This window comes from Tachyglossus aculeatus, chromosome 5 (assembly GCF_015852505.1).
Source record: "Tachyglossus aculeatus isolate mTacAcu1 chromosome 5, mTacAcu1.pri, whole genome shotgun sequence".
Lineage (NCBI taxonomy): Eukaryota > Metazoa > Chordata > Mammalia > Monotremata > Tachyglossidae > Tachyglossus > Tachyglossus aculeatus.
Genome location: NC_052070.1, coordinates 37,984,974 through 37,997,892, shown reverse-complemented (window position 1 = coordinate 37,997,892; position 12,919 = coordinate 37,984,974). Strand labels below are relative to the sequence as shown.

The window sequence follows — 12,919 nt, the reverse complement described above, 5'->3', positions numbered from 1 at the left end:
ATTTATTTATTTATTTATTTATTTTACTTGTACATTTCTATCCTATTTATTTTGTTGGTATGTTTGGTTCTGTTCTCTGTCTCCCCCTTTTAGACTGTGAGCCCACTGCTGGGTAGGGACTGTCTCTATGTGTTGCCAATTTGTACTTCCCAAGCGCTTAGTACAGTGCTCTGCACATAGTAAGCGCTCAATAAATACGATTGATTGATTGATTGATTGATTGAGCGCTTACTGTGTGCAGAGCACTGTACTAATTGCTTGGGAAGTACAAGTTGGCAACAAGACATTGTATAACATTGTTATACAAGACAATGTAATTTTTCCTTTGATCTAGTACATTAATATACATTTCCAACAAATTAATATTAAATAACTGGATTCAATTCATGCTTCTTTTAAGTTTTGGGGTTTTTTTTCTGAGAATTTCAACACAAACAACCTAAAAATCTAACCGGCTGAAAAATGAAAACATATTTGCATCCACCTTATATAATTTAGTTTCTCTTTTGAGAGCCGATACAATGATATTTTGAAAAGGCAACTATATTACTGTTAGCAGATCATGAAGTTTAGAGTACTTCTAGGGTACTTTTCCAACAAATTAATATTAAATAACTGGATTCAATCCATGTTTCTTTTAAGTTTTGGGGGTTTTTTCTGAGAATTTCAGCACAAACAACCTAAAAATCTAACTGGCTGAAAAATGAAAACATATTTGCATCCACCTTATATAATTTAGTTTCTCTCTTGAGAGCCGATACAATGATATTTTGAAAAGGCAACTATATTACTGTTAGCAGATCATGAAGTTTAGAGTACTTCTAGGGTACTTTTCCAACAAATTAATATTAAATAACTGGATTCAATCCATGTTTTTTTTAAGTTTTGGGTTTTTTTTCTGAGAATTTCAGCACAAACAACCTAAAAATCTAACTGGCTGAAAAATGAAAACACATTTGCATCCACCTTATATAATTTAGTTTCTCTTTTGAGAGCCGATACAATGATATTTTGAAAAGGCAACTATATTACTGTTAGCAGATCATGAAGTTTAGAGTACTTCTACTTTTCCGCATCATTTTCTGTGCTGCGCATGAAATAAAAATGACGCCAGGTAAGTGGCAGATAGATGACTCTTAGACTACTGCACACGCTTGCTTTCTGTGAAAATGAATCTCAGTAGGGACAGCTATAAAACCTCAAGTTTTTATCTGTGGCAAAACGTTTTTGGCTCCATAATCAAAATTGATGGGAAAACCCTGAGTCTTTCCTCTACAAAAATGACAATTTCACTTGTGGATGACAAAAATGACAACTTTCTACTCAAGGAAATGAGCTTATCGATAATGCAGCATAGGGACATTAGTAAGGAGAAGCATTGCCTTGTATTACACGCTACCGTTGGATGAAAGGGGTCAGTTCCTGCGATGCAAGCGGCCCAGAGGCGTGGCAGCCTTCTAAGAGCTCACGGTGGGTTTAGGTGCCCGGCAAATTAGTTTAGGATGATAATGAAGGGGCAAGGATACAGTACCTGGTGATGGGCAGGTCGAGGCCCCGCTGCAAACTGAGAAAAGGAGGGAGAAACAAACACAAAAGGAAAGGCACAAAGAGTCAGAAACACCACAACAATAACCAAAATGTCACACGATATGCGAAAAAGAAAAAATTAAGAGAAAAAAAAAAACAAAACCAAAAAATAAGAAATAAAAATAAAACCCCACAAGAAAAAACAAACAGTCAAGGCTTTGCTGCGGGACAGTGACAGACAGGTACCTAGATTCAACAAGTTAACACCACTGCAAAAACAGTGCCTTGTCTGATACCTGGGAGAGAGACATCTAAAGTTGCTAGCCACCTTAGGAAGCTCCCGTGTATGACTACAAAAACCCGAGGTAGAAACAGAAAAAGTGTTCAGTCTTAAGACAAGCCCATTGACAGCATGACTCGTATGGCTTTGATCCTCGCTAGAGGCAATGAGAGATGTTCTGAGGCTGCAATAAATAGCCAAATCAAGAATTAGGGAATCCGAACTAGAACTAGACAATGCGTAACAATGGTTCCACATATCTGTAAGGGAAATGTGTCTATCTGCTAAAGGTGAAAGGTTTTACATAAACATGGAGTTCATGTTATTGACACAGGTTCTGAAAGTGGTGGAGGCCTAATAGAAAAATAAATTTTGAAGTGAAACCAAATTAGCTAGTTAAATCCAATGCCCAGAAAAGAGCTAGTGGTGCTCTTTTCTGCAATGCTCTATTAGGGGGTTACTGATAAAAGCCTAAGAAATTGAACAAATCACATGAAATCCAAATCCACACAGAGTGTTTATACTCAACAGCGAACACTAAACGCTTTTACCTGCCACAAATTGTCTCTGACAGAAAGAGAAGTAAAGCCTAATGTCTCAGAAAACCTGGACAGCACTTAAAGGGACCAATTTCCATTATCCTTCTTAGCTCTTCCGTCACTGCTCTAGAAAAGAAGGGGCAGGTTCCTATTAATGGATTTTGATACGGAGCTCCGGGATCAAACCATTCTTGATCATTGACCAGACTTGGTTCGCAATTATATAGCTGACTTCCAATAAGAAAGGACAGGTCCAAGGTGGGGGAATTAAGATAGCTCTATTTCTTGACAACGAATTCTCTAGTATTCTCCAAGGCATCCTGTCAAAAATGAGATGGAAAAATTCCCAAGAAAAGCTGGCTATGTTGTTTCAGTGCCCAACACCAGGAAGGAGTGTTTTAATTATCTCCAGAAAGAGTTAGTGTTTTAATTATTCCAGGCACCCCGAAGCTTCATTTGGAGTTTATTCTTGCCACCTTCATTTCTCGGCTCCATTTGACTGGCTCAAGAATCTCCAGAAGGAGTAAAGCACAACTTATTTCCAGTACGAATTTGCTATGATCTGCAAAGAGTAGGCACTTACTGTCTAGTCTTGACTGACTGAAAGGATAACCTGCAAGGCCTGTGGGCAACTTCTTTTCCAAGCTAGCATTATCCTTTAAAGAGAGCATCCAAGAAACCTCTCAGCATAACCTAAACCCTCAAATGTGCCAAATGCAGAATCAGCAATGAATTTCAAAACTCCCCTGGCAAGCTGGAATTTGTGCCCATGGAAAGGGCAAATTCTGGAGGGATTCAACAGAGTTAAAGAACTGTCTCCTGTATCTGTATGTGTTTATGTGCCTTAATGGAAATGGTGTGAATTTTTTTTCAAAGTGATGACACTAGCTATAGCTCCTTGCAGACAATTTTCTCCTCAAGAGAACTGAGGCACTTATTATTAATTTCCATTTCTCGATCTTCAACTGTTGGAAGAATCAGATCATACTTCCACTGTTGGAACAGCAAAAGGAGCCATGAAAATTAGGCTATATGGTGCATGTGAGCTGTCAATGGGGAAACAAAATCCCATTTCTATAGCCCTTCCCCCCACCAGCTAATGAACACATTTTTTAAGTCAACCTGAGGGTAGCAGTACCCGTCTGATCACTGTTACACAGAAATGTCCTATTCCTGAGGTCTTAAAAAAAAATAGGAAATTTATAACTTTGGAGCATTTGAATCAAAACTGTACTTTCTACGAGCGAAAAGGAATACATGTTATAAAAACAAAAGAAAATTCTTAAAGTTAGTGGGAAAGTACCCTAGTCTATTTTGCACTAGTCACCATTGGCTATTGGTCTTTTTGTTGTGTTTGAAAATATTCTCAATCCTAGGGTAGCTGTAAGCAACAGAACAAACTGTAGTCGCTGCTGGCTCGCATCAAAACTGGAAAGTTAGGTTTCGTTTTGGTTGGTAGATGGTATTAAAAGAAAGCAGCACCCTGGAAACCCGGATCCAACATCCCTAATCACCCGCCTTCTCAGACCATCTCACCCCCAAATACTTTTTTGCACAGTGGGAAATTGGGCATAGACTCCACGTGTGGAAGGAGATTTGGTACCCTGCTTAATGCCACTGAAAAATAACCGTGAGTTTAAAATGATTACAACAGCCACTATGTCCTCTGCTACGCCCCTGCTTCCGACTAATTAAGCTTTTAGTAGTTTCGCTACGTTGGCCACATTTCTGGAAAATACATTATCGTTCAGCATTCGGTTGTGAAAATAAGAAATGGGAATACACTGATAAATAATCCTTGGGATGAGTGGTGTGGCACACTGGATTTTCCCCGCCCCCAGGATATTAATTCAGCCAGGAGATTCTCAGTCTCAAATACTATGGCAAAGAATTAACGGGGGAACCGGGAGAGCCGGTTGGACTGCAAAGGGGAAAAAAAAAGCTAGACTGTGCAACTGCCAATGGCCCATTAATGCAGAAATAGAATGGAGTAAGCTTCAGCTGCTCTAACGAAGCAGTGTTAGGATCACCTCCTAAATTTATCACCTTCCCTCTCCTTACCAGCTGGACTAGCTGTGGGAAGGATGGGGCTAGGCTATGGAATCCCAGAATGTCCCAACTTTGTTATCCTGCCGGGTTCCTTCTCCCTCTTCACCCTCCCGGCACCGGCACCGATAAAATAAATAGAAACCCAACCCCGAACAAAAGGCAAGCGTAGTTTGCGGCCGGCTACTCTTGCTCTTGTTTTGGGGTGTGTGATGGAATGGTACATGTGCGGTTTTTAGTAATGGGGGTGGTAATGGTCACTAGCGGAGCAGATGGCAAAAACTGCATAGAGGATAGTTGGAAAAAATAAAAAATAAAACGAAAACAGTTCATGACCACAGAGAGATGGCTGAAAACTGCAGATAATTTTCCCCTTGATATTGTTCAAATAGAGGGGAAAGTGCTTCTGGTTTTATTTTTACATGGAATTTATCTGAAAGTGACAGCCCTTTTTCCAAGGCCCAATTTGTCTTGCCTAGGTCCCAATGGAGAAGACCCACCCGAATGCTTCACTCTTCCCCCGCTTCAATGGCTCCCATCGCCACGGTGTGTAACACTTTCAGGGAAGAAGCAATCAGTGCAATTCCGTACATCAGCCAATAAGTGAATGTGGTCAGAAAAACTAGTGCCACAGGCACCGATGCCTGCAAAAAGTACAGTTTGTTATATTGCTTACAATGCAGTATTTTATCCAGCCTCTTCCAGCCAGGGACCTGTAAACGGGAGTCTGTTCCAAAACCTTCCTCCTCTTCCAGGTGTCTGTGCAATGTATTGGCACTGTTCTGCTGGGCTGTCAAAAAAACTGGTTTAGAGATGCAGCTCTTCAGTCAGGTTTGGCTCCAGTTCTAACCATATAAACCTACTCTTGTGTTTTTCACAAATAAAGAGAGGGAGGGATAAAGGGGATCATCGAACTCACGGATATAAGATACATTTTGGCAGCCAGAGAGTCCTTAGAGCGATTAGAACTTGGGCGGGTGGGGCACGTGAAATGGCTTTTCAACCCCGGTGCAAGTGGTTAGGTGTTCTGCCACCACAAAAACCACCATCAGGCCCGAAAACGCATCGCCCGCCTTATTAGTGCTTTTAGCCGTGGGGGGAGGACTGAACGGACTCAGAGAATCTTAATTTGCCCCTCACCCGTAAAGACGATTCTTCTACGAGTGGTATAGGCCACTTATTCAGGGGGAAAGCGAGGGAAAGCTTACAGTCTTGTCCTTGCTATTCCTGGTCTCAGAATAAAGAAAAAGGAGTCGGCTTGCCGGGGCTGGGCCTGGCTCTTTTCGTCATTTAAGGAAAAAAAAAAATGGGGCCGGTGGAGTGAATTTTTCTTGCATTAAGAGACAGAAAGCAGAGCCTTTGGTGGGAAAAGGGTCCCATGTGGATCAACCAAAGTGTCACCCAAAGGAAGTACAGAGGGCTAAGTATGGAGTGCTGTGAAGCTCCTGAAGCCCAAGCTAACCAGGCAAGATAGGCTGCTTTCCCACGTTTCATGGGTTCCTTGAACTGGTGAAACCAAAGGTTGAACAACAAGAAACCTCTGTCCTGATGGGGCTTATTGCATTTGGGGGTGGGATGAGAGTGGGGGTGCGGAAGGAGGAGGGGGGGAAAAGCATAGAGGACAGGAATATGAACCAGTTTATTCACCACCACCACCACCACTCTCAGGGTACCCGTGTGTGCTTTTGTGGCCGTGCGTGCACACGTGTGTACGTATGGATGACTGTGAATATTCAAATGCATGTCAAAACTGATTAGATTAACCACGATTCTGGAATTTGGCTCCCTAAACCCCTGGAGACAAAAAATGCTGATCTAGGAGATTCGACATACTATCTCTCTGCTTAACTTTTCTCTGTGATGCAAACAATAAAGGCTGAAATGAGGTGAACATTTTGATGCAGCTACATTAGAAAGAAATTATGTCTTTAAGAAGTGGAGAGGGAAGACGACTACCTCCACCTTTCGGCAATTTTAACTGAAATGTCTCAACGTGGAAAGGCCGGGAAAGGCAATCGGTAACTCTTACTCTTTGGAACTTGCGGAATTCCTAAAAACATAATTTCCAGAGAAAGTAAGCTGTCATACCCACAAAGACTGTACAGACAAGGGGGAGGGAACGAAAGCTGGAGTAAGTTGGGGTTGGCTTACCGGAGAGCGGGTTTGAGGCTGTGTGTTCATTGTCTGAGGGGCTTGGGGGCAGACCAGTGTGGTAGGAGCAGCATTCTGTCCAGAGGGATAAGGGGTCTGTTAACAGGAGGAAGTGAAAAGCATTACTATTCAAATCAAATCACTGCAGCAAATTAACAGCAGGTTCCAAAACATGCAGCTAAGGTGTATGGAAGACCGCAGAATTTCAATTTACCATCATCCAAGTTATGACAAACTGTCCTCAGTGTACGGCCATCCTGTTTGTTTGCTCCATGTTATTGAAACCAACTTTACTGGTACCAACTTAATAATAATAATGATAGCCTTTATTAAGTGCTTACTATGTGCAAAGCACCGTTCTAAGCGCTGGGGAGGTTACAAGGTGATCAGGTTGTCCCACGGGGGGTTCACAGTCTTAATCCAGTCTTAATCACAGTCTCTCCCCACTTCAAACCATACTTCATGCTGCTGCCCGGATTGTCTTTGTCCAGGAACGCTCTGGGCACATTACTCCCTGCCTCAAAAATCTCCAGTGGCTACCAATCAATCTGCGCATCAGGCAGAAACTCCTCCCCCTGGGCTTCAAGGCTGTCCATCCCCTCGCCCCCTCCTACCTCACCTCCCTTCTCTCCTTCTCCAGCCCAGCCCGCATCCTCCGCTCCTCTGCCGCTAATCTCCTCACCGTACCTCACTCTCGCCTGTCCCGCCATCGACCCCCGGTCCACGTCCTCCCCCGGGCCTGGAATGCCCTCCCTCTGCCCATCCGACACACTAGCTCTCTTCCTCCCTTCAAGGCCCTACTGAGAGCTCACCTCCTCCAGGAGGCCTTCCCAGACTGAGCCCCTTCCTTCCTCTCCCCCTCGTCCCCCTCTCCATCCCCCCATCTTGCCTCCCTCCCTTCCCCACAGCACCTGTATATATGTATATATATTTGTACATTTTTTTTACTCTATTTATTTAATTTATTTCTACATATCTATTCTATTTTATTTTGTTAGTATGTTTGGTTTTGTTCTCTGTCTCCCCCTTTTAGACTGTGAGCCCACTGTTGGGTAGGGACTGTCTCTATGTGTTGCCAATTTGTACTTCCCAAGCGCTTAGTACAGTGCTCTGCACATAGTAAGCACTCAATAAATACGATTGATGATGATGATGATGATGTATATATGTTTGTACATATTTATTACTCTATTATATTTGTACATATCTATTCTATTTATTTTATTTTGTTTGAGCCCACTGTTGGGTAGGGACTGTCTCTATATGTTGCCAATTTGTACTTCCCAAGCGCTTAGTACAGTGCTCTGCACATAGTAAGCACTCAATAAATACGATTGATGATGATGATGATGATGATGTATATATGTTTGTACATATTTATTACTCTATTTTACTTGTACATATCTATTCTATTTATTTTATTCTGTTAGTATGTTTGGTTTTGTTCTCTGTCTCCCCCTTTTAGACTGTGAGCCCACTGTTGGGTAGGGACTGTCTCTATATGTTGCCAACTTGTACTTCCCAAGCGCTTAGTACAGTGCTCTGCACACAGTAAGCGCTCAATAAATATGATTGATTGATTAATCCCCATTTAACAGATGAGGTAACTGGGGCCCAGAGAAGTTAAATGACTTGCCCAAGGTCACACAGCTGACAATTGGCGGAGCTGGGATTTGAACCCATGACCTCTGACTCCATAGCCCGGGATCTTTCCACTGAGCCACGCTGCTTCTCTAATTTAACACCGGGTTTGTGACAGACACATTACATAACCCCATCCCCTCTGTCCAAATGGTCTTTGCTCTCCCTGCCTGTGCTTCAGCAGCGTCTCCTCTGCTTATTGCAGAGAAGCAGCTTGGCCTAGTGGATAGAGCACATGCCTGTGAGTCAGAAGGACCTGGGTTCTAATCCTGGCTCCGCCACTTGTCTTCTCCGTGACCTTGAGCAAGTCACTTAACTTCTCAATGCCTCAAATACCTCATTTGTAAAACAGGGATTAAGACTGTGAGCCACAGGTGCAACAGGGACTGAGTCCAATCTGATTAGCTTTAGCACAGTGCCTGGCACACAATAAGCACTTAACAAATGATTAATCAATCAATAGCATATATTGACTGCTTAGAGATCAATAAATACTACAGTCTAGACCTCTTTAAGACTGTGCGCCCATTGCTGGGTAAGGACCGTCTCTACATGATGCTGACTTGTACTTCCCAAGCGCTCAGTACGGTGCTCTGCACACAGTAAGCGCTCAATAAATACGATTGAATGAACGAAAGGAGCAGCATAGCCTAGTGGCAGGAGCCCGGGTTTGGGAGTCAGAGGTCGTGGCTTGTCAGCTGAGGGACTTTGGGCAAGTCACTTCACTACTCTGGGCCTCAGTTCCCTCATCTGTAAAATGGGGATGAAGACTGTGAGCCCCATGTGGGACAACCTGATTACCCTGTATCTACCCCAGTACTTGGAACAGTGCTTGGCACATAGTAAGCGCTTAACAAATACCATCATCATCATTATTGTTATTAATATGAGCTCAGGTGAGTACAACATAACAAAGTTGGTAGATAAACTCCATAATGAGCTTTCGGCGTAAAGGGAGAGATAGACATTAATATCAATAAATGAATCATGGATATATAAGTGCTGTGGGGCTGAGGGAGAGGTGAATAAAGGGTGGAAATCCAAGTGCAAGGACTACGCGGAAGAGAGTGGGAGAAGAAGGTTTAATCAGGGAAGGTCTCTCGGAGGAGATGTGCCTTCAGTAAGGCTTTGAAGGTGGGGAGAGAGATTGTCTATTGAATAATAATAATGATGGTATTTGTTAAGCGCTTACTATGTGCAAAGCACCGTTTTAAGCGCTGGGGTAGATACAAGGTTATCAGGTTGTCCCATGTGGGGCTGACAGTCTTAGTCCCCATTTTGCTGATGAGGTAACCGAGGCCCAGAGAAGATAAGTGACTTGCCCAAAGTCACCCAGCTGACAAGTGGCAGAGCCACAATTTGAACCCATGGCCTTTGACTCCAAAGCCCGGGCTCTTTCCACTAAGCCATGCTGCTTCTCTTTAATAATAATGATAATAATGGCATTTGTTAAGCGCTTACTACGTGCAGAGCACTGTTCTAAGTGCTGGGGGGGGGCGGATACAAGGTGATCAAGTTGTCCCACGTGGGGCTCACAGTCTTAGTCCCCATTTTACAGATGAGGTAACTGAGGCTCAGAGAAGCTAAGTGACTTGCCCAAGGTCACACAGCAGACATGTAGCAGAGTCAGGATTCGAACCCATGGCCTCTGACTCCAAAGCCCGGGCTCTTTCCACTGAGCCACGCTGAATGTGGGCGATGGGTCAGTAGAGAGGTAGATGAGATGGAGGTACGTTAAGTAGGCCGGCATTAGAGAAGTGGTGTGCAGGCTGGGTTGTAGCAGGAAAGTAGCATGGTGAGGTAGGAGGGGGCAAGGAGATTGAGCGCTTTAAAGTCGACGGAAAGGAGTTTAATGTGGAGGTGGATGGACCATCGCTGGAGTTTCCTGAGAGTGAGGAAACACGGACTAAACACTGTTGTACAAAAGTGATCTGGGCAGCACAGTGAAATATGGACAACACTGAGGAGAGACAGAAGGCAGGGAGGTGAGCAAGGAGGTATATAATAATGATGGCATTTATTAAGCGCTTACTATGTGCAAAGCACTGTTCTAAGGTATATGCAGTAATCAAGATGGGACAGGATAAATGCTTGGATTAACATGGCAGCAGTTTGCATGGAGAGGAACAGAGGGATCTTAGCAATGTTCTGAAGGTTGAACTCACGGAATTTGGTGACAGACTGAATATGTGGGTGGAATGAGTGAGATGAGTCACAGGTGATGCCAAGGTTACAAGCTTGTGAGACAGGGAGGATGGTGGTGCCGTCTACAGTGATGGGAAAGACAGGAAGAGGACATGGTTTAGGTGGTGTGTTTTGAACGTGTTAAGTTTGTATCGTCAGTGAGACATCCAAGAAGAGGTGTCCCGAAGGCAGAAGGAAATGCGAGATGGAACAGGGGAGTGAGATTAGGGCTGGACATCGTCAGTGAGACATCCAAGAAGAGATGTCCCGAAGGCAGAAGGAAATACGAGATGGAACAGGGGAGTGAGATTAGGGCTGGACACATAGATTTGGGACACACTCATAATAATAATAATAATAATGGCATTTGCTAAGTGCTTACTGTGTGCAAAGCACTGTTCTAAGTGCTGGGGAGGATACAAGGTGATCAGGTTGTCTCACGTGGGGCTCACAGTCTTAATCTCCATTTTACAGATGAGGGGACTGAGGCCCAGAGAAGTGAAGTGAGTTGCCCAAAGTCAAACAGCTGATAAGTGGTGGAGCCGGGACTTGAACCCATGACCTCTGACTCCAAAGCCCGGGCTCTTTCCACTGAGCCCCGCTGCTTCTCAGCGTCTCATAGAGACGGCAGTTGCAGCCATGGGAGCGAATGAGTTCTCCAAGGGAGTGGGTGTAGATAGGGAATAGAAGGGGACCCAGCCATGAGCCAGGAGAGACTCCCCAAAATCCCTTCTCTCCTTCTGCAGCCCAGCCGGCACCCTCCGCCCCTCTGCCGCTAACCTCCTCACCGTTAGGCCTCGTTCTCGCCTGTCCCGCCATCGACCCCCGGCCCACGTCCTCCCCCGGGCCTGGAATGCCCTCCCTCTGCCCATCCGCCAAGCTAGCTCTCTTCCTCCCTTCAAGGCCCTACTGAGAGCTCACCTCCTCCAGGAGGCCTTCCCACACTGAGCCCCCTCCTCCCCACAGCACCTGTATATTTGTTTATATGTTTGTACGTATTTATTACTCTATTTAGTTATTTTATTTGTACATGTTTATTCTATTTATTTTATTTTGTTAATATGTTTTGTTTTGTTCTCTGTCCCCCCCCTTCTAAACTGTGAGCCCACTGTTGGGTAGGGACCGTCTCTATATGTTGCCAACTTGTGATCCCAAGAGCTTAGTACAGTGCTCTGCACACAGTAAGCGCTCAATAAATACGATTGAATGAATGAATGTATGAATGAAAGGAGGTACAGGAGAAGCCAGCAAATGAGATGGACAATGAGCAGCCAGAGAGACAGTTGGAGAACCAGGAAAGGACAATGTCACTGAAGCCAAGGTTGGATAATGTTTCCAGGAGAATGGGGTGGTCGAGACTGTTAAAGGCAGCTGAGAGGTCCAGAAGGATTAGGTTGGAGTAAAGGCCATTGGATTTAGCAAGAAGGAGGTCATTTGTTACCTCTGACAGGGCAGTTTCTATTCAATTGTATTTATTGAGTGCTTACGGTGTGCAGAGCACTGTACTAAGTGCTTGGGAAGTACAAGTTGGCAACATATAGAGATGGTCCCTACCCAACAGCAGGCTCACAGTCTATAAGGGGGAGACAAACAAAACAAAACATATTAACAAAATAAAATAAATAAAATAAATATGTACAAGTAAAATAAATAGAGTAATAAATACGTACAAACATATATACAGGTGCTGTGGGGAGGGGAAGGAGGTAAGGCGGGGGGGATGGAGAGGGGGAAGAGGGGGAGAGGAAGGAGGGGGCTCAATCAGTTTCTATCATCATCATCAATCGTATTTATTGAGCACTTATTGTGTGCAGAGCACTGTACTAAGCGCTTGGGAAGTACAAGTTGGCAACATATAGAGACGGTCCCTACCCAACAGTGGGCTCACAGTCTAAAAGGGGGACAAGTCTAAAAGTGTCTATGCAGTGAAGGAGACAGAATCCAGACTGGAGGGGGTCAAGGACAGAATCAGAGAAGAGGAAGTGAAGGCAGTGGCTGCAGACAACTCGCTCAAGGAGTTTGCTGAAGAATGGTAGGAGGGAGTTGGAGACGTGAGGTCACGTAAAAAATAGGAATTTAGACAGGGACTGGGTTCAACCAACCTGGTTATCTGGGACAACCTGATGACCTTGTATCTACCCCAGTGCTTAGAACAGTGCTTGGCACATAGTAAGCGCTTACAAATACCAACATTATCATTATTATTATTATTATTATTATTATCATATTATGAGAAAGTTTTTTCAGGACAGGGAAGACATGAGCATGTTTGAAAACGGTGGAGATAAAGCCACATGAGAGCGAACAACTGAAGATGGTGGTCAGGGAGGGGGCAAGAGCTTTGATAAGGTGCGAAGGGATGGGGCTGGAGGCACAGGTGGCAGGGGTGGATGTTGAGGAGGCCAGTGGGAAAGATGGGGGGAGTTGAAGAACAGGATGGAAGGCCTGGAAAGGGGCATGAGAGATTCTAGGGAGATCTTGCCTGATGGTTTCCATTTTCTCAGTAAATTACTAATAACCACCATAAAAAATGTCCCTCGTGCTACCCCTT

General features: G+C 44.1%; 1 protein-coding gene across 1 annotated transcript in view; it reads right to left on the bottom strand.

Annotated features, from left to right (window-relative positions):
- Positions 1-12,919, bottom strand: part of EIF4G3 (eukaryotic translation initiation factor 4 gamma 3) — a 288,773-nt gene that overhangs the window by 205,846 nt on the left and 70,008 nt on the right. Inside the window, 3 exon segments of the mRNA XM_038747121.1 lie at positions 1,532-1,564; positions 5,069-5,182; positions 6,544-6,639. Coding sequence (XP_038603049.1) covers positions 1,532-1,564; positions 5,069-5,182; positions 6,544-6,639 — 243 coding nt within the window.